Source organism: Anomalospiza imberbis, chromosome 1 (genome assembly GCF_031753505.1).
Source record: "Anomalospiza imberbis isolate Cuckoo-Finch-1a 21T00152 chromosome 1, ASM3175350v1, whole genome shotgun sequence".
Lineage (NCBI taxonomy): Eukaryota > Metazoa > Chordata > Aves > Passeriformes > Viduidae > Anomalospiza > Anomalospiza imberbis.
This window is the reverse complement of record NC_089681.1, coordinates 88,817,297-88,839,954: the sequence shown is the minus strand read 5'-3', so window position 1 is coordinate 88,839,954 and position 22,658 is coordinate 88,817,297. Positions and strand designations below refer to the sequence as shown.

Here is a 22,658-nt window from a genome sequence, read left to right as displayed (position 1 = left end):
AGCGTGGAGTTTGTTGGGAGAGGGGCCACTTGAATTTGTTTTTCTAGAGGAAACCCCTTTAGAGGTTTTTCTCCCAAAATTGCCCTAAACCAGGAGATATGGTTATCAATTAACCTCTTCTTATCTGAGCCCAATCCTCTGATTGTGACCTCTTTCAAAGCATGTTCTCATTTATGATTCCAAAATGATTTTGGAAAATGAAATTGACTATATATAAAAGCTTTGATTCTCTACTTGTGGCACTTATTTCATCCTCCTGAAGTAACTATTGAGATAATCTTGACTTAAGACAAAGACAGGGCTTCTCTTCACCACGGGCATTTGGGAAAGTGAATCTAAAAGCCCATTTGTAACTGAACCAATATAAGCCCAAACCTGTAATTTAAGTTTAGTCTGAGCACTACTGAGACAGGTATTCATGAATATTAACAAAATAATTATAAATTCATACTGTTTGTTATTTTGAATTAGCATCCCCATGTAGACAAGCCCTGAGAGATGCAAAAGCCACAGCCAAGAAAGAAAATACACGGGCCTTGTGTTTCCTTTGTGTATTGCAAGTTCAGGGTAAAAATTAAATAAGTGAGAAAGGAAAAATGGAATGAGTTTTACTTGTAAATAATGAGTTATCGTCCTCTTCATCTTCCTCTTCTTCCTCTTCCTGCCTTGGATAAAGGCAGGAAGAATCTTCATAGTCAGTTTCATGAGGCACATTTTCTTTATTGTCATCGCATTCGATCACAACAGTTGGCACTTGTCTCATGTCTGGAAGGCCCCCAGGTCCTGTTTTTGTAACACTGTCACTTGTGTGTAAACCAGAGCTGTTGGGAAAGAAAAGCAAATAAATAAACTAAAGGAAACAGCTCTATGAAAGACAGAGTTGCTTCTCTCACTGCACACAGGAAACTAGTGGTCTTTCATCCCTTTTTGAGAAGAAATGAGAACAGAAAGATTTTCAAGACCAGCAAGACATCTAACAGATTTTAACTGAGTACTTATTAGATTAGGGTACAACACTTATTAGGGAGAGGTAGGACAGCATGCAAGCAGAAACACTTTCAGCCAGGAAAAAGCACTAAAGATCTGTGGCAAATTCTTAGTGACCAGCTACTCAGAGTGGTAAGCACCAGCTACTCGGTGGTAAGCACGCCTTCAGCCTGGTGTCTGTGTGACCTTTCCGCTGGTGTGCAGGCAGCAAGGAGAAAATGTCTCACCTGAGTGCAACAGCTGGAGTAAGACTGGGAGGAAGGAAGGATGGACTGTAGGGGATAATTGTACAAAGACAGAGGGAAACTAGTGGCTTGCACTAGTGATGAGTGACTTGAGGAGATGGCAAGCACAGAACTCTCTGATGTGCAGGGGAGCTAGCATGTGAAACTGGGCTTGGAGAAAAGAGACTTTGGGAGGAGGTGAGAGTAACCAAGGAAGAAGCTAAAACCTGGGAGGTTTGTTTGCTAATGGCACAGTTATATATTGGGGGGTGGCCATGATGATATCCCTTGTCCTGCCCCAGCTCTTTATCCAGCCAGATGCTGAAGATCAATCAGAATTGGTGCTAACATTATATTTCTTTTGTCACAGGTGTGATTTATTATTTTCAGCATCTTACGAGATTAAGATTTGTGGTGAGGACTGTTACCATCTAGCCCTGTTAATATGTTGAATTCAAAGCCCTTTACCAAACAACATATCAAGAAGGGAAATGGGAACATGAGGAGGTGAAGATCAAAATGAAATGAAAAGTCAGGAACAGAACCATGTTTCCCAACCATTTTTTTTCTAAATAGCTCGTGTTGCTTTTCCAGTATGAAATCAGAATGAGACACTGGCAGGCCAAAATGGTGGCAGCTCAGGATTATTCGTGAGACAGCAGAAACTGCCCTCTCTCTGAAGTCCTGGCTGATGCAACAGCTCTATGAATAATGGGCAACATTTGCCTGTGGGACACCCTCTCTATGTCAAACTCCCATTTTACTTTTCAGAAGAACACAGGTGTGAAAGCAGATGTGCTGGCCAAGCTGACTTTGAGGCACACAAACTTGTATCTGACAAGTATTGAGTGCCCTCGATTCCCTTGAATATTTTAGCCTAAATACCAGAGGTGTTCTGCATCTTGAATAAAATGTATTCTCTTTAAAAGATTTTCTACAGAAATCTACTGAATCTACTATCTTCAACTTAGAACATTTTGCTTTCTTCTAACCCAAAAGTTAGAATGAACTCTTAAATGGCTGCCAGATAACATTCCAGAGAGTCTTTTAAAAATGTAGTTATAGGGATATAATGCTACTCCAAATATGCTTATGGATTAAAGAGAAGAAAAGGCTTTAGATCCTGTGAACAAACCATACCATGCTGTTATCATCATCTTCAGCTTCAAAGAAATAATTTTTTAAATTCCAACATGTATTATTGCAGGCTAATCAATATTAAGATGCAGAGCTTTACTAGATGCCTTGAAGAGAGAAACTCAATTTTCTTAGTGATAGCCCATGTTCTGTATCACAAAGAAAGAGAGATTAATGAAGAACTGGCTTGCAAATTTTGTATTGGACTTTTCATCAGCTGAATTCTCATAATGACACATCAACACACTACAATCTTTAAAAAGTTCGAACTAACTTTTAATTTACTGAAATGCTTTCAGAAGTTTTATATTATGAACTTCATTAAATCTGTTTTCTCTGTAAGCTAATTTTTGAGTAAGTATTTTAAAGTGGAAAGGAAAAGTCTGGAATCAAATTTCTGAGAAAAAACCGTAATATTGTAAAATTCTGTTCACATTGCTAAAAAAATACCCAAAACCTTCCAATTGCACCCACTGGATCATTCACTTAATTTTAAAACAATACATACACAGAGAGTAAGTACAAATGAAAGTAGCAGAAGTAGTTTAGCATCCAGGACTATTTGATGCTTCCCTGTTCTGTGAAGGATGGATGTAGTTTACGGATGCATCCTTATGGGTGTGTCCCCTTATGGGTAGCAGATATCAAAGTGATCCAACAATTTAGGTTATCGAGCAGATATAGGCTGGCGACAGGATTTACAAGTTACCACAGAGGGTTTTTGTTTGAACTAGTGATCTAGAAATAGGCAGCTTCTCATCTCATTGTAAGTTTTCTGAATCATCCACTTTCTTGATAATACTGCTTTCTATTTTCAGCCCCTCATTTTTCCTAGTGTTTTGTGTTGCTCTTGATTAAAATCAGCCCTTTCCACAGCAATTTGACTAAGTCAGCTGTCTAAGCAAAGTCCTTATGAAATACATGCAGTACTGCAGTATACTTAAAAAAGACAAATCAAGGTCACTGGATATGTCCATTGTGTATAAATGATTCTGCGTCATTAGCAAAACTCCCACATGGTCAGGTGACTACACTACAAATTTTTTTAGCATTATTTACCAAAAAGCATACTATTGTTTCAAAAAGCCCATTTCAAACCAGTTATGTGTTTTGCAACAAAATTAAGAGAAAAAAGCTACAGCTAAGCAAGTACTAGTTTTATTGAGAAGATCTTAACGCATGGATCTGAACAATTCATAGCTCCCTAGTACAAGAACTTGCAATTATTGCTGCATCACCTGTACATGATCAAAACAGAAAAAAAGTTACACCACTATAGCTTACAATGGTTCTAGTGAGAAAATACTTTAATGAAAAATCACAATTTAAGCATATGAGTGACTCATGGTACAGATAAAACAAAAAAAAAATGAAAAAAGTGAAATACTTCCTGTAAAATCTAGTGGGAAAAACCTGCACACTTCTTGTCTGTCATGCCAGGCTCTTTGATTTTGGAACAGAGGATTACATTTTTATCAGAATGTTTTCAGATCCACAGTACACTTTTCTGTACTTAACAGTTAAAACAAAAGATCTGGAAAAACTTCAAACCACCGTATATACGTTTCTACTACAGGAATGTGTATGAGAAACAGAGAGAAGGCAGAGCTATAAATATTAAGTGTTTCTATCCTTAGGCAATGCTAAAGTTTAGACAAGATGCAATTCTCTTGACAAGTTTTATGGAAGATAAATGTTTTCTGACTCAAATATGTTTCATAAGATTTACAAGACACTGGTGGTAATGTCTAATGCATTTCATTTCATAAATCTACAGTCTGAAGCTGAACTGGGTATCCCAGAGGAACTGGTCTCACACACAGTCTTTTTGGACACAGTGATTTTTCACTGCTCTGCCACAGAGGCAATTCTAGCCTGGAGTGAGATATTGCCACTTAACAGCTCTTTGGTACGTACATTGAACAAACTGAGGCCTGGATTAATCTGTGCCCACTCCTGTACATGAGCCCACAGAGTAAATGAAATTAATTGTCACCTTTCCAGACAGGCTGAGAATTATACAGGCAAGGCAGAAAATCAGGCTGTTTCAGATGAAGAAACTGCCTCACTAAGTCAAAACTAAAGGCACATTTTTGTGTCACAAGAGAGTCTCTAAAGCTTCCTTAGCCACTGTTTGTGATGCACAGCTTTGGGGCATGGTCTTCTCAAATTTATTTCAGTTAGCAGGATGAAATCTGTGTATTTTGGTGGCAGGGCTTACCAATTTTCATCAACTCCTAAAATGCAATAGTAAAAAATGATGTCCAAATCTAGAGTTTTACTTATGCTTGACAAACACCCTTTGGACTGAAGGGGAAAGTCATTTGCAGTAAGACACAAATTAGCAACAGAGGTTACAGAAAAAAGGTTACATGGAAATTACACATTTCTCACGTTTCATCGTTATCTACCATAAAACTGGTAATTTATCAGGGAAAATAGAGGCATATTGGCAGCACAAATGACATGTCATAATAGTCATACTACGACAAGGGGCAGATTGCCCTTCTGAGAATAGGTTATGAATAGATGTTATAAGTACCAGAAAATGTTTGCAATCAAAAGCGTTAAGTGCACAAATGAACTTAATGTTCTATAATGTCTGTAATAAAATTGAATAAAAAAATCCAGGAATTAACTGCCATTTAAAGTCATAAGAACAACTGGGACTTGAATAGCTATTGCATGCCTTTTAATGTACCTTAAGACATTAACTTATTAATATGCACTAGATCTAGGTGAGGCAGTTACATGCAATCACTATCACTCCTGCAGAGGGGAAAACAAAGATAGAGAGACTCAGTAACTTTCTCAAGGTCAAAGACAGAAAAATCTGGCTTCCAGGTCTGTACAGAGGGAAAGCTCATTTTTCTCTGGCAAGCCTGTGGCTCATTGGCAAAGCACTGATTTCAACTATCATTCTTCAGATGTTGTTAGACTATCAGAATTACAGAGATTTTATCTGTGTAAACAAAAAGTCCAGATTGCTAGAGGAAGGGAAGGTCTAAGAAAAGTTTAGTGGATAAAAGGTGAATTTGATACAAATTAATTCACCAAATATCATTAGAGCTTAAATGACCTTGAGGAGCTTCCACTGCACCAGGACCAAAGAAACTAGATGCAAGGAAGAAAAGGAAAAATTCTGCAAAGAAAAGAAAAAATTTAGAGCTGAAGCCTGATCTGTGCTTGTCTATATGATCATCTCTTATTAAAACCAAAACACTATTCTAAATAATCGCCCAAATTACCAGACTTGGCAGAATTATTACTGCAGCACCATGGCAATTATTCTGTAAAGTTGTAGGATACTTTTGAGATAATGTCTGAGATCAGAAGGAAAAAACCCTTAGTATTCACCAGAAGCTGCCTCAGAGACTTACCAGGCTCTCTCATCTGCGCAAGATTGTTGACCCAACAGTAGTGGCCCAGTACTTTGCTAAATTGCAAGGAACAGCAAAGTGCAGGATGTCACTCCATATCCTATGCAGGCTACAGATGTGAGCACACTGCCAAGCTCCAAAAAGAAGAAGGAGATCTAGTATATTTGCTGTGTTAACAGGCCTTCAAGAGTTTTGGGGTGAAGTGTGCAATGACAAATACTGCAGTATAATTTAATGCAGATTTTTGCAATAAGGGAAAGTAGGTACTGTCAAAAATAGTAGAAAACAGTGGCATTCAGCGCAAATAATTGTCTCCCAAGTTAAATAGATATATTTCAAAAATCTGCACAAATCTTCAAGCAAACTCGGCAAATTTATCTAAATCACAATGTGGCTTGAAGAAAGCAAATGAAGAATTTAAGAGCAAGATCAGCTCCACAGAACTGCATATAACTCTATATACTACAAAAATAACAATTGCTGTTGCAGAGGAAATGACCATGATCTATTTTCTCCCTTGTGAATGCAGAAGTTATAGATTTGCTTTGACAAGGAGCACAAACAAAGTACTCAACACATTAATCCATGATTTAACTAACAGTTAATAAACATAAGAAAGGCTATTAAATATCGGTCTGCAATATCATGAACTAGGATTCATATTAATTTTAAATGTGAAATATCCAAGTACCACAACCTTTTCTTATTTTCTTCTTATTAATTGCAAAAGGAAACAATTGTTTCACATTGGGGCATGAATGTTTGCTTATTCAGTTTTTAATAAGCAGCAGAGCTTCAGCTTCAAATTAATAGTTAAACCCAAACAGCATCACCTTCTTTAAATCAGTTAAACATATTTGTAGACCTAAACATGATGGATGACTAGAAACTGGAGTTTCTGTGGGGCAACAGATGCCACAATGAAGTCATATTCTGAGAGATGTCACTGGGCTCAGGATAACAAAGGGCCTTCTGCACACAGTGTGAGCCAGACATTAAGACATCCAACCTAAGCTGGGGATGGCATGGGCAGTGCAGCCCCAAAGGAGCCTTTGGGAGACAACAGCTATGCACTGTGCCTGGTGCATTGAATTTTGGGATGGTGTAGAGGCACCAGACCAGCCATGCTGGCAATGTGAGAGGTAAATGCGTAGTCACTGACTGGCAGTAGGGGACAATGTGGATGCTCTTTCTATCCTACCTCCACAGCTCTAGGAATAAGAATCTCCTTCATAGCCCTAGTAGTTTTTCCCCAGCTGAGAATTCCCCCATGCTGTAGAAACATTAGCCCCATGGTGTAATCACAGATGTGTCACTATTCTGGTACTAAAATAAGCTGGCAGTGTGAGACAGCGTCTGGTTTCCTGACTCTTTCAGGCAGTAAGGAGAAACTGCCATCAATAATCCAATTGTTTCCAACTATGGAATATAATGAAGGTAGTGTTATCAGACAGAAATACTGGGGTAAATCATTAAGCATTTTGTCTGTTAGAGCAAATATTTTGCCTTCCTGTATAACAGGATGATCTGATGCTTCTAGAACAAGCTGGCTACAAAGCTGTCCTTGGTATTAAATAAAACATGTAATTTTTCATCCATCTTCCCTGTTCTGGGACTTTTTCTGTTTTCCTCTGCAAGGTGAAGTAAATTTTCCAAAGCTTGCTGATGTTGCAGTCTATGAGGGCAGCTTGCATTTATACAACATGCTTCATTTGCTCAGACTACTTGGAGAAACACTCAGAGATACTTGTAAGTGACAATAACAAAAAACAGCCCCAAGGTGGGTAAGACATTTCTGATCAAATGTTCTACTTCTTGCCAGATGCAAATGGATAAGAAGGTAGCTGCTGTGGAATGAGTTAAATACTTATTTTAAGATCAAACACATAATTTAATTTAAATTAATTTAAATAATCTAAATCCTGTATTAAAACCCTTCTAAGTGACTTGTAGGAAGTCCACATAGATTGTTTTGAGCTAATTTGTAATACTAATCAGATGCCCTGCTGGAGTGGCACATTGGATTCTAATTGCTCTTTTATGAATCTTCCTCTCCTTGCATTTAGCAATCCTCCACACAACTGAAGCTCTGCAGTTATGCCTCAGCAGTACATACTGCAAGCCAGGCATGTCTTATTAAAATCTTCTCCATTGGCTGTATTATCTACTTCCTTGTACAGGACAATGGAATTCAGGAAATTTGGGCTTTATTTCCTTTCTGCCACAAACTTCTGTCAAACAAGTCTAGAAAGGCACTTCCTCTGCCTCTGTTTTTCCAGAAATGACTCTGCCCTGAAGTTGTTAGACCCCAGAGGAGACACCTCATTCAAGTCCTCTGCATGTAACTCAAGCGATGATATTGATGCTGAGGTTAGCAGGAAACAGTGCACACCAGTATGGAATGCTAAAAGTTGATCCATTACCTTTCTAGCCTGTGCATGGTCATAGCTAGCGTTTTGTTCAGTTCCTCGATCATCCGGCACCCTGAAGGGTGAATGGGCAACGTGCTGGACCCAGAAGGAAGGTGCTGGCTGTGGCTGCCGTACTGGAGCTGGTGCTGGTGAGCTGCTAACTGGGATGGCAGGACAGTGTGATGCTGCTGGGTCAAAGGCTGCTGGGAGCTCTTCTGTGTGGAATAGGATGAGAGAGAGAGGTCTGGCCCGCCTAAAGGCATGCAAATCATGACTTTCTTTGGAGGTAGTGGAGGTGACAGTTTAACTGGCATACAAGGCAGTTTCACAGGAGCGCCAGGATCTAAAAGAAAGAAAGAGAGCACTGGTGTTAATTTTCATGTCAGTAAGAAGGAGATGAGAGTACCTGCCTGGGTGAGCAGGTACTGAGGCTGCTACTCAACATGGGAGAGTGCACACCTTCCCTGCTGCGACAGACAACTCCTACTATATGTTCAGCATGGTCTGCAGAAAAAACACTGTTGTTTTGCAGCACTCCTGAGTCCCACAAAAAACATCCCAGTGCTGTGCATGCCCCTTAATAAACACATTAAGCAATACTTAACAAGGCTTGTGGCACACTTTAAAGCCCTAATCCTCCAACATAGCCCTGTGAGGTAGATGCAACTTCTTCTACTCAACAGACACACAAATAGGGGGAAAGCAATTAGGATGAGAGCAATTCAGTGTCTGAAGTTACAGGATGACTCACCACCATCACTGCCAGAGCAAAAGCTCAGGGATTCCTTATCCACCTTAGCCACTGCGGTACAATTACTGCAAGTCACACTTCTTACAGCTTTGTAATGTGCAAAACATCTAGTGTAAAAAATTACATTATAGGGCAAAGGAGAAAAGATATAAGGTTTGAATACTAAACAGGACATGTTTGGAGGGTACATGAGGAGAAAAGTTAAAGGGCACTAGATTGTTAGGACTAATGTATTCTTTTACAGAAGTGGCAGGCATTTTTCTCTGGACTCAAGCACTGAATTTTACCTTTTTAACTCTACTTAAAATATTCACTGAAACCCATAGTTGATCAGCCAGGAAAAGACTTCACTGACTTCAATGAGAAATCAGTGAGAGGTCCAGAAGCAAACCTCTCTTCCAGAACTCAACTGCAGAATGGAGATTTTTGGAGTTGCACTGTTAAATATTTTCAGAAGGGAAAAGAAGTAACATGAGGGCTAGTAGTTGCAAAGATAGATGAGGGAAATGGTCACAAACCATACTAAGAGTGAAAGAGAGAGAAAATATATACACTGTGAGCAACAACTCTGAGTTTGTCTCTCTAAGCAGAAGGCCAGGCCTTTTCCAGCCTGAAATACTGCACATATTTGTCTCTGCAATGTAGCTCTGTGGGCGAGGCTTGCATGACCTTTGGTCTCTTGCTGCTTCTGTCCACTCTTCTTGCTACAGCATGGTAAGGGAATTGCAGGGCCAGAATCTTCTTTTGACCTGAAGAAACTTGGGAGTTAGATGCTGCTCTCCAAAGGTCATCACTATTCTGAGTGCTATCAAATTTCTATAGTCCTTTTCCAGACTATGCAAACTGATTCTTTTTAGTTTAAACTATCCTTCCCCCCATTTCCTTCATTCTTTCCTTCTTCCTGGCCTGTTCTGAAAATTGCCTTTTCTTCTATCCATATCTAATAGCCAGGGTACACAAGTTTGATATCAGGACTAGAAAGCAGTAACACTTCTGGAAAATGATTACGGATTGTCAGGTGAAAAAAGACCATGAGCCAAGTTGAGATACGTCTCTTGAGTTATTTCAGTGCTAGTCACATCTTCCATAGAATCCACTTGATATGAGTCCTTTTGCTATGCTAGGAAGAACACATTGACAGTGCAAGCCTTCCCCCTCTCCAGAGTGTTTATAGGCTAACAACACAGAGGGGTCCAAGGGAGTACAAAAATGAAATACTATGTTCTGGCTTTGGCTGGGGTAGTTAATTTTCTTCATGGTGTCTGGTATGGGGCTGTTTTGTATTTGTGCTGAACAAAGTTTGAGTTGATAATACAGAGATGTTTTTGTTATTGCTGAGCAGGGCTTGCACAGAGCCAAGACCTTTTCTGCCTTTTGAACTGCAACACAAAGGTCTTAAAGTCACTTTGTTTTTCTTACAAACATGTTATTTGCATACATTTCCTCTGTGTATCCTGCATAAAAGAACATACTCTTCAATTAAAGGTAAATAACAGAAAGAGGGAAGAGTAAATTGTATAAAGCCCTGCGAATAAAGCTCCTATGGGATTTGTAGTAAAAAAAGTGGTTCTTTTAACACATTTATGCTTCAGGCAATTTTACTTCTAGAGCTTGTTCTGAATTACAAAGACTACACTGAGATCTGCACTTCCATTTTGACAAATACAAGTTAGTTTAAGATCCTTTTCTTTTCCTTTTCTCAGGCTCATGGCCTGAGCAACCATGTCAATTAAAGTATTCATTTGACAGTGCCTGTGCCTGGATGCCCCATCACGCTGTGACAGCCATCCTTAATGGTGAATTCAAAGAGATCCCAACTGCAGGCATCTCTGTCTTTTGACAAAAGAATAACTGGAAGTATCATTTGGGTTTTCTGCTTTTTGTGATCCTGAAGATCAGAGCAATGTACTTCAGGTATAAAGCAAACAGGAACCCTTCCTTCTTTCTTCTAAATACAGAGAAAATTTATTTTCTCATGCAAGTATTCATGCAGTAGAGTTGTGGCACAGGCACTGAAGCTCTGGAATTGCACAGGAGAACAAGTCTGGCGTAATTATCCTGAGTAGCCACATATTCATTCCATCATGAATCAGACACGCACACTCTGGTTTGACCATGCTCAACAAAGGTCCATAGGTTTTCAGTTTCCACTTAATTTAAACAAATGCTTCACATCAACATGTTTTCAATGGTACCAGTGCTGGGTGACTCTACTGGACACCTGCCAAAAATTTTGCCCATTATTTTTAATGTCCTCATTCAGGCTGACTGTTACACTCAGGTTCTTGAGTTTGTCTGAATATGATCCTAATACCAAAATAGACTCTTGAAAATGGATCAAAGGCATTTAGTCTACTTGTCTGCCCTTCACCTTCAGGAGAATTCTACTTTGTTTTAAAAAAAAGGTTAAAAGGATAATGACTACAATGGGAAGAGAGCTCAATCCATTTGCTGGGAAATGTAACTGTGTATTTTCACTGACACCAGTAATGGAGACCCTGGTACTGCAAGTTTTAATGTGTGGTCTGATCAGTGACTATGCTGAACAAGTGGGGCCTTGCCCAAATCCATGGGCTCTGGGTACGCTGTTGGACACTATGCTACCATCATCTACAGTAAAGGACAGAACAACTTCTCCATGCATGTAAGAGTGAGGTGAACGAGTTTTACAGTTTTTTCCTCTGTTTGTTTTAATTTCACAATGTACATGATTTATGAACCAGGGGTAGTAACAATTATTGTCTCCCACGTGGAATATACATCAGACATGGGTATCTGTAGATGAGTAAGAAGCTGGACAAGGGAAATAAGAACAAGGAATCTATGATAAGTGTCTTCTCAGTGAAACACTACCAGAGTATTAAATCATTGCACAAAGCACTCATAACTGAAAAGAAGAAAACAGTGTGAAGCCAGGTGAGCAAGTCTGATTAATCTCTTCTGGCTGAGGTTTTTCATGCTCAAGAGAATAATGAGCAATTTTGCAAGATGTTGGTTCCCAGTGGGGTTGTGACCACTCAGAACTGTGTAATAACTTTTATGTTAGAGTTGATGAAAAAGACATCAACCTCTCCACTCCTGATAACAATCAATTACTTTAAAGACAGGTGTGGATGCCACAATATTTTCTACACATCAGACCTTTGACAAGCAGGCCATCCCTTACCCTTTCCATACAGATAATTTTGCTAACATCTAGAGTTACTGTATTTCTTTTGGGATTTTAATGTGATAAATATATGTTTATTTGTTGCACAGGTTTGCTACTATATGGTGCTTCTGAAGTGCTAGTGGTACACTGGAGCTGTGCACCATATACACCAAGTCTGATGCTTTTTAGTCACTGAACATGGCTGGAGAATTGGTCAGCTCACACTGAAGACACAACTGCTGCAGATGGGATGCTAGGAACTTCTGGATGTATGGCAGCAAAGGTTGCTGCAGCAGAGGTTGTAGAAAGGCTCATTAAAATCTTCAAATTCTGCCCCAGCTCAACTACTGCATGGAGAAAGAGGACATGCCTGGGGATCCTGGGCTTGTGGCAGAGCTGGCTGTGTTTGCCATACTGCCAGTGGCAGAAATGCTCTTCCTTGACTCCTTGCCAAATATAAACCAGCGCTGTACCCTGCCAGCAAGAAAGGACAACAGACTGCTGGGTGGTACAAGAAGAAATACAGCCAGGAGATCTAAGGATTCTTCTATTGATAGAAGGATCCCCTTCTATTCACCAGTCCTTACACTGTACCTAGACTACTGTGCAAGTTTAGTATACACCAGGAAAAGTATCAAAAAATCAGAATGAGTCAAGCACAGGGTCACTGCAGTGGCTGAGGGCTAAGGCACCTAAAGTGTGTTCAACTTGGAGCAAAGACAGCTTGTGGGGGGAACACTTAAGAGAAGCCTCCCAGTACCTACAAGTTACCAATAAGGTTATACTCTTCAGTGGTGTGTGGTGGGCTGAGGAAAGACAGTGGACAAAAGCTAAGAGGCCCAAGACTGGATTATAAGGAAAGTGTCTTCACTGCCATGAGAAGAGGCAGTTAGGACAGGTTGTACAGCTGGCATCGTCTGAAGTTTTTAAGACCCAGCTGGTCAAAGGCCTGAGCAACCTGGTCTGATCCCATACTTGGCTCTGCTTTGAGCAGGAGGTTGGATTCAAGACCTGCTGAGGTTTTTTCCTCACCTGAACGACCTTATACTGTGACCTTTGCTGTACTATATACAAGTTTATTTCACTTTCACTTGCACTTGTCATAAAGTTAATGAGATACTCTTTAAATTCCTTCCAAATAATTAATTCTGTAAAATAATGTGCAAAAAGCTCCCCAAAACCAACAAACAGTGCAAAAACCAGTGTGGCCTGTTGAGGGAGCTCCATGGGATGATGTGCCTGATATTTACTGGCACCACTTGGACAAGTAGCTTTTCCTTTTTCAGGTCTTCTCTCCTGTAATCACTTGTGCCTAAATGGTGAGAGTCTCTTTTCTTGTTTCAATGAGTTTTTGACAAGTCCAAAACTGTCCTCAAAGGTTTGCCATGCATCTCCTGCTGACAATAGCAAGATCTGCAGTCATGTCTTTTGGGGAAGATTTGAGACAGAAATTCTTAGCTTTCTTCTGTACCACATATGGATTCAAGATTCAGGTTGAATTTGGAGAACAAAGGCAAGGCATGATTAGCCTTGAAGATTGAAAAGTATAGCTCTGCAGGAATTCCTGTGCAGGGCCTTGAAAAGGGTTTCAAAGATGAGAAGATTTCCTGATGCCTGTATGTGATAGGTATTCCTCTCCAGGAAGAAGCACAGAGAGGAATTATAGAAGGAGAAATTGCACCAGGGTCCAGTTTCCATGAGAACCTGGTGAAGTAGAACTGCTTTTTATCCGCTGCTTCTCCCTTGACACACAGTGCCAGAACTGTTCATTGTGGCACATATTTTGTTCTCTGGTGTTTTAGGAGCTTTATGGGTTACTGGTGGTTCAGTTGGAAAATATCCAATTAATTTCAGAAAACATTATCTGTGCTGGTGAAAATTAACAGCTTAACGAATGAAGATCAAAGGGAACTTTACAACACTGGAGTCTATCAAATCAGACATGCCTAGTCTTCTTGTCACTTGACCATTAAAGATTTTATGATAAGCTGGGGACTTGAACACCAGAACCTCAATTAAATTTGGCCCCAGGTGATTATTTCAACTCTTCCTAAATTTTTGGTGAAGGAAGCTAGAAGTATCCTAAATACCTGGGTTCTGCATGTGAGTATCAGAGAAATAAAACAATGAAAGAAATTCTATCCTATGAACATTGTCTAATACTAATCAGTCTAATGCTAATAATGTTTGAAAACCAGTAGAAGGCTCACCAGGAGGTGACTGGCCAACAGGACATGCAGAGCAGTGAAACAGCGGTAACAAAACAGTTAAGGCTCATGTTTTTCTCCTAAAGTTGCTTGTCTTCTAGGCCTACATGAGTACTTCCACACCCTGTGTTGTGACAAGGATGTTCCCTGTGGAGGCAGCACCATCAAGACCATAGGACACAGCGTGATGAAAAGCATGGGGCATCTTCTGTATAGGTGTTGGTACCCTGCAGTCTGCTCTTGGCTCTGGCCCTGTTTCTATACTGTCCCATCCCCACAGAGCCTCAGCCTTGAGAAGAAGCATGCCAAGGCTGTGTGATTTATATTTGCTAGAGGCATTTCTCTCCTCCTTCCACCTTTAAAATGGATTTTTTTTTCTTTTCATTCTCCACAAAATTAAATGTACTCTTACGTGTTTATTTAGGTGCGCTCTTTTATGTGCATCTCTTATCAATTGAAAGGCCAATCTTTGTCTTGGCACAGGCGGATAGATATTTGAGATGGTTCAAAATGCTTTCAGAGGAAAGCACTGTTTCCTTTCCATTTCTAAAACCAGTAATAAGTTCTTTGTCAAGCCCTGCAAGTCAGTCTGCATAACTTTTTGAAGAACTTTGGAATATTTTCACAGCAAGAGGTGGTCTGACTTTTTTCCCTCAAGGTTTGTATTTTAAATATTTTTCCTTTTATTTTTTTTTTTTGCCACTGACCATGTCTGTAGTGATTTTTTAATATATGTTTGTAGAAAACATGTTTCTATTAAACAGATACACTTATGTACACATATACACACATCTATCTATCTATCTGTAGATATATATGTAGACAGAAGTTGAGGTGCTTCTGCCTTTTCACATGTGTGAAAACGCACAAGCAACTCACCTGAACCCTTCACAGGATCACATCTCCTCTCATAGTCTCTTGAACAGAGCTACCAGACCATTAAACCTCTGTCACTGTCCACTAGCCATGCCTGGTATGTCTTAATTTTTCCTTCAACCTTCTCAAAAATTCTTCAGTAGAAAAATGTGTATGCAGCAAAAAAGGAAAAGTTTTCATTTTGAATACCAGAATTCAGATTTTGTTTGTTTTCTCACTCACAAGCAGAGGATGTCTCTGGAGTAATTAGAAAAAGAATAGCATTAATTCTGCTTCTCACTGAGGAGGATGCTTCATTAGGATTGATTGCTCATTTCCAAAGATTGTACATGGCTAATATAATTACCACTGGAGAACACACGGCACTGAGCAACACTTATATCCTTTGGACCACCAAAGTAAATGGACTCTTAAGAACAAGCTGAATATTTTTATTTATAAGGAATGTATAAGTGAGGGTTTCAGTTCCAGCAAGAATACTGTCAAATAAATTATGGCTGTATGACTAAATTTGAGTCAATGTTCCTTTACCCTGAAGGTGCATGTAAATGCATGTACAAGAATCTATCTAGATGCACATACAAGACTTTATATAGGACTAGATGAGACATCACTGAAGGCCACCACGAAGTAAGAGGAGTCACAGTTCTGTTTCACTTTCATTGGAAAGTCATCACCATCAAGCAACTCACTTATGCTGATAACTTGAGCCTGATTCTACTTCATGCAAAATTTGCAGATGCAGAAAAAACAAAACTACTCCAGAAGCCCTCAACCTTTGATTCTTTTGTTATCTCTTACAAAAGATGGCTTATGAATCAAGGACCTGAGTTTTTCTCCTATGCTATTCCTATATTTTTATTTCTTTCATGTTGGCCTCATTTCTGAACAACTTCTTATAATTGGGACAGAGTTTTATAGGAAGCTCGTTTTGTCCTTAGGTGAAGCCATGAATACTGCTACCTGGCCTTGCAGGCTGCAGGACTGCCCATTCAGTTTGTAGCAAAGGGCAAAACATTAACCATTATGTGCAGATTTTGACAGGTAAGAAAGTAAAGAGGTTTCACATAAAATGTACAAAACTATACAGGACAAAAAAGGTGTAGTCATCCAAACAGAAACATGAAGAGACTACATAGAGATGAGAGAAAACCAGAACATGTTCTTTCCTAATGAGCTCTTTCCTGATATAGATAATAGACCTGACTAAAATAGGTATTAACTGTCTGGAAAAAAAATCCACAATACATAAATGTGGGCAGAGCATTTCTCACATCCGTTCTGAAAATATCAGGGCAGGATTAACACAAGATCTACCCGGGGGAAGACTGGTAGCTACCCCATTACAAAGATGAACCACATCTCATATTCAACACAGGATTTTGAGGTGCTGCCTGCTGTGCAGCAGCTGCAATTATAAGCAGACTGCTCAAAAGATGCAGGCAAGTGTTTAGGGAATCTATTTTGGTCAGCATTAATATAGCCATCCTTTACTTCAGCAGTCAAAATGAGAGAGTGGGAGGAGGAGACACACCCACCCTCCTTCCACATCCACCTAGAACTTTGAATCCCAAAGAGCTTGGACACTTGCAAAACATGTGGAACACAAAACAGAGCCTGTGCTGTTTACTGTTGCTACCTTCCATGCAGTGAGAGCTAAACTGCAGCATAAAGCACGGGACATCAAAATCCTGGTCATTGGGAATTGGAGCTGGACTCACCAGTGGGAGGGGAGTAGTCAGAGCAGGGGTGGCAAGGGGGAACAATTTGGCAGAGAATGTAAGTACTGAAGTAAAATGGCAAGAAGTCATGGAACAGAATTACCTGTGTAAGGATCGGGGGGCAAGTGAAAAACAAACATAAGGAAAGATACAGGGTGTGTGGAGGGGGACCTGCCCATATGGCAGTTGAGGGGATAAGCAAGAAATGGCAAAAGGAGAAATCAAAACTCTCCCTTTCCCCTCAACTCTCATGTCTTTCCTCATTAAGGGCATTTAAAGATATCCTAGTATTTTCTTGATACTTCCTTTCCCATCAAAGCACATCCTGCAATTTCAGTGGTGATGGTAAATCTTGATGAACGAGGAGGGTTAGGAAATGCCACAGCAGTCTTAGGCAATTACAGCTGAGAGGGGAAGTGCTCCTGGAGCAACCTTGATGAAGGTGCAGTCTGAAGATTTCGTGATCCCTGCCCTACGTACAGCACGTACATCACCAGCACACACAACAAGTGCAAACAGCATTACAGAAAGAGAAAGAACACTGAGAACCTTGCTACAAAGGCGGCTTTTCCTATAAGGGAAATGGTGGGGCTGAGGGTCCAGGGATACCTACTTACCAGTTAAATGGCTGGCAATCCTGGCAATAGGTTTAGGAGGCAGGGCAGGGGGCTGTTTGAGGAGGGACAACTGTTTCACTGGGGTGTCCTCATGGTCTCCAGGGAAAGCAGCAGATTTTTTGGGGGGAAGTAGCAGGGCTGGCTTAGCTGTAGGATCTTGGGACAGAAGGACGCCGGATTCATTGGATGTGGGGCTCTCTTCGGACACTGGAGGACACAACCACATCATAGACGCAACAACGTTACGAGCAAAGCAGCAGCAGATACAGCCAAAGTCAGACAAGAAAAGCAGCACGGCAATGCAGATTAGGAATGACTCATAGATTTCACTCAAACATTGTATAACGTAGAAAGGAGGAAAGAAGAAAGAAAGTAAAAGAGAAAGAGTAACACACAACAGCCAAATTTTCCTTTATTTCTGACAAAAGCCAGCTCCCCCATGTCAGGCTGGGATGTACTCCCACATCTGGAACACAAATCAGGTTTTATAATGTCACGTCTCTAATGGTCTGTCACCACAGCTTGCCTAGGACCAGATATGTTAACAGGTGGTCTGTAAACTTACCCTGTTAAAAGTAAAAAGCACCTCACAGGGCCTACTCTTTTTCAAAAAGGCTGCTTATCTGCGCAAGATCATGGATGACAACTTCTACTGCTCACTTTTCCTCACCTGACCTTTGCCCACAACTCAGCAGCACAACCTGATGCAGAAAGAGCAGCTAACCTAGACACAGAGCATTGCTGTCTCTCTGCACAGGCTGGGGAAGAAGAGCAGCCAGCCTTACCTAGGGTAGGGCAGCTGACTGTACTAGTTACTGACAGATCTGTGGTGTGAACACCACACAGCACCACGTGGCAGGTAGAGGGCACAAGGTTTTACCCCAGCGTTCAAAACTGTTGTAGGCTCTCTGCTCTAGAGCTCATTAGTACATCTGAGATGTAGACAGAAAGCTGGAAACCTACTTTTACATGTTCACAAAGTGCAGGGGTTTTGCCTCACTCTGAGAGAGGTTATTTGCTTAGAAGTAGAGGTTACATCTACATCATGTTGGTCAAAATTTCTCGTGGAGCATTCAGTGACAATCTCTACACTGTCACCTCCTTCTACACCAGAAGACCTTCATTTTGACAAGGATTTCTCAGGGCTAAACATCAAATACTAGAAGTCAAAAACTGGTTTCAAACAGCTTAGAGTATCTACACCATAACATAAACAGGAAGTTACCTGTCCCATCCATGATCTCTGTGGTTGGGAGCACCTCATATGAGCAGGGTTCCACAGATGCTGGGACTGACTCCAGTTCTGCTAGGGCTGGCAGGGACACCTGGCTGGAACTCAGCCCAGAGCCCAGAGGCTGCCCATTCTCCAAAGCTCCTTCTTCATTTGGTATGGAAAGTTCCCCATCTGTTCATAGTCGGAGGAAAGAGGAATGGCAAAAAAAGAGACATAAATAAAATGCTGACAGAATTTAAAATGAAATCTATCTCCATTAGATTGTCTTCAAATGAGGAATCTGGACTGAGATCTTCTATATACACATGCACTGGGTTTACGTGGAAAGGTTTTGATAGCAGGGGGTTCACATGGGTGACTTCTGTGAGTAGCTGCCAGAAGTTTTCCCCATGTCTGATGGAACCAGTTCCAAGCTGGACCCACTGCTGGCCAAGGCTGAGCCTATCAGTGATGGTGGTAGCACCTCTGGGGTAAGATATAATTTAAGTCAAATATCTGTATTGATATTTTGCTCTACCCTGGAATGGTCATTATGAACCATGGTCTAAGTTGGTTGATTCCTGACCACCCTTGACCCTCATGGACATGCAGTCCCATCCAATGCCAAAAAAAAAAAAAAAAAATCTGTTTTCCCTCTCTCTGTTGAATCTGGCAAGTCAGAAATGATAGTAGGTAGGAACTAAAGAATATTAATACATACTGCATATAATATTTTAATATTACTAACAAGAATTATTATCTTTCCCTACACCAACTTTTATGCTATAAGGGACACAAGCTAAATCACAGGGATATGTCCCTATTTTACATACAAATAACCAAATTTTATGTAAGGAAGAGAATAACTTTTGTATTTGCCTGATGTAAGGTCTTGATACTGGGATATATCAGATTCCATTTAGAAAGCCTGTTTTTATAGTTACTAATAATATCTCCTCTATCTGAGCAAAATTTCTGTGACAGCAGCTGGCATTTACTTTCCTATCGTATACCACTTCACATTAGAAATAATAAAGAGCAGAAGAAAGGATTCAGATTATTCTCTATAGTGTCAACCTGCATGATTTTTATCTCCGAACTTGTTAAGCACAGCACTCTGGTACCTGGAGGCAATGACTACATGGACATCACAATTAGAGTTTTATAAAGCAAAGTGTTCAGCCCCTACAGTTACAAATGGAAGCCTGAAAATATAACTGAAATGTGACCTGTAAAACTAAAAACCAGCAGGCAAATATGCAGAACTTGATTTTACTAACCATTTAAATTACTTCTAAAAATGAAACTCAGGATTTCAGAATATGCTTTTAGATTTTTGGGCACCACTGATTAGTCATATTACTGCTCAATGTACTGAGCGGCGATGTACATCAGTCAAATGAGTGAAAATTTTCCCCTCATAGGGCTAACAAACTACTTTGGAAGTCAATATTGAAAAGATAAAAACGTCTCATTTTGGTGCAAGTATACAGTAATTAACAAGTCTGAAAATACATTAGCTGATAACTATTCAGAATTATGTTTCTGCCATTTAAAGCTTCTCTACAGCGAGTAAAGATGGTCTTCTGTTTATTTTGGAATTATTATAAATACCAAGGCCTTGACTTGGTTTTGTTGGAGGTTTTTGGAGACCCAGAGAGCTATTATGGTAGTGCAATCACATCATACTAGACTGAAACCTGACCCATGGCTTTGAGAGATCAACTGAGCTGGCTAAAAGGTGGCAGCATGAATTAAAGCTGAAGGCTTGGGCGAAGTGTTTGTAGCACAGCCTCCTTTCTAACTGCTGTGGCCATTCTATACAAAGCTGTTTACTTCCCTAGGCAGCAAAAATAAAAAAACAATCCAGCCAGTATTTAAGCTGCACATTTTTGGACTTAGCTGATTGGATAGAAATGCTATGTATTCTGTGCTGGCTCTGTCTCCCTTTTATAAAGACACACACGTTTACACACGTTTGGGATAAGGATTAATGTTCTTTCAGTTACCTGGTTTCATGAAAGAGTGTAACTATTATGTAGAGCATCTGCTGCTTGAATGAAAGGCAGTGACTGTGTCCAGCAATATATTCCTCAATTCAATGCATTAATTCAGACTAAATTTGACTGTAACTATGAGAAAAGTATGCATGACAAACCCAGTAATGTTTGCTTTTTGGAGGGATGACTACACATTCTTCATGAAATGAGAAGCCTATTGTAATATGCTGAGCATCCTGAAATCCTACTGTCTTAAGTGTGCTATGTACTTCTCGAGGTATATTAGCATGATTTAAAAAACAGCATTTGAATGACCCGTGAAGACTTACAATTGCAAAAAAAAAGTAAAATGTAAGATAAAACTTTGGCTTATACCTTTTGTCTAATACTAAAGCATGGCATCTTTCTGTACTGACAGCATAACCTTTTTTAATCTTACATCTGAATATCTTTAATCTTGATTTAGAGTCTAAAGCTTGTCCTTGGGTTTGAATGAAATCATCAGATATGGCACAGAATCATGACTGAAATATACACCCTAAATCAGGTATTGCTTAAAGAAGAGCTACCTGGAGAGTTGTTCAAGTACAGCAAACAGATCAAAGATGCGGAAAAAATAATTTGTAGAGGAAAGAGTATCTCAGTGTGAATTAATCCTGCATCAGAGATATGCTTGACAACCAGATACAAAAGGCAAATTACTTATTATTTTCAAAGTATTAAAGCTATTCCAGTTGGCTGATACACAAATGAAAAGAATCCTGGTAATGCAATTATTACATACACATGGATGAACTTATCTGTTTTCAGGAACTGGTTATGAGTTTAAAGTTAACTTTGCACAGTGATAACATATGTAATCTTTTGTTCTCAGACTTGCTAAATCCTTTGCTGTTTTCACAGTGTCTGGTGCTACTTAGTGGAAAATGACTTGCCCTAAGTCCACGAGCTTTAATAACATCAGCTGAGTGTGAAACTGAGGGAGTAGCTTGACCTCTGCAGCAAGAGAGCACATGAACGTTGCCCTTCTCTTACTCAAGAGACTCTGCACACCTGAAGTCACTGAAGAAATAGGACCTCAGAGGAAACTCTCTTATGCAGAGGACTCTGCCCAGACACTTTGATTCACCTCAGCATGTGAAATACATAGAGATACATAGATGATGTCTTCAAAACCTGTGGCTCCTGAGCTTGGTTTGTACTTCTGAACACACTTGCAATTTCCACACTCAGGTACTTCTAAAACATTGCCTGGTGTGAAGCAGCCCACAGTGCATCACAGTGACTGACACAAACCAGACCGGTTGTGTTCCCCCTCTTGTAGCTCTGCCTACCCTCTCACTGTGTCTTTTACTCTGAACTACTTTGGGCTATGCAACATTTTGCATATCTGAAAAGTGCCATGCTCATGCATTCCTTCTACAGAAGACTGGCTCTGGAAGTCAAAATGGACAAGTTGAAATCCTGGGTTAATTTTTGGATTGGGTTATCTCCTTCACTACTTGTCTGCTCTCAAGTAGACTGTCCAAGCAAGAAATTCTTGATGACAAAGACTAGGAAGAGCAGAGTTCCTTGTCATTCTCTGCCATGATCCCAAGGGTGGGGAATAGAGAATTGAGTGTTCTTGCATGTGGTCAAGTCCTGCCCCTGTAACTGTTTCCTAGCCTTGGTGGCTACCTTAGAACAGTAGCTGGGATCCTGCACAAGTTCAGCCCCTAAGCAGACCCCTGATTTTGTGGGATCCCATGGAGTTTGACAGGCTACTTCTGGAGGAGTTCAAAACTTTTCAATTTCACTGCAGCACAACTGGCTCTCTAGTGGCTGCCACCTGCTTTACCAAAGCCACTTCTTCAAGTTTGTCCTCACATACTGTCACAAAATCTCCTTTAGTGTGTAAGTGCAACATGTCCAAATCATGTTAGGACTTAGGTTATCTGAAATTTAAGTCTAAATCCATCATTTTAATTAGATAGAGCATATTAA

The 22,658-nt window shown here is 40.1% G+C and overlaps 1 protein-coding gene across 7 annotated transcripts in view; it reads right to left on the bottom strand.

Moving 5' to 3' along the window:
• Positions 1-22,658, bottom strand: part of PHACTR1 (phosphatase and actin regulator 1) — a 295,584-nt gene that overhangs the window by 43,871 nt on the left and 229,055 nt on the right. For 6 of the 7 annotated variants that reach the window (XM_068172561.1, XM_068171731.1, XM_068173398.1 and 3 more), the window contains 4 exons: positions 18,688-18,867; positions 17,463-17,669; positions 8,152-8,482; positions 613-821 (listed from right to left, as the gene is read on the bottom strand). In XM_068172561.1, coding sequence (XP_068028662.1) covers positions 613-821; positions 8,152-8,482; positions 17,463-17,669; positions 18,688-18,867 — 927 coding nt within the window. The remainder of the gene's footprint in view (positions 1-612; positions 822-8,151; positions 8,483-17,462; positions 17,670-18,687; positions 18,868-22,658) is intronic. The other variant, XM_068174243.1, reaches the window with a different exon arrangement.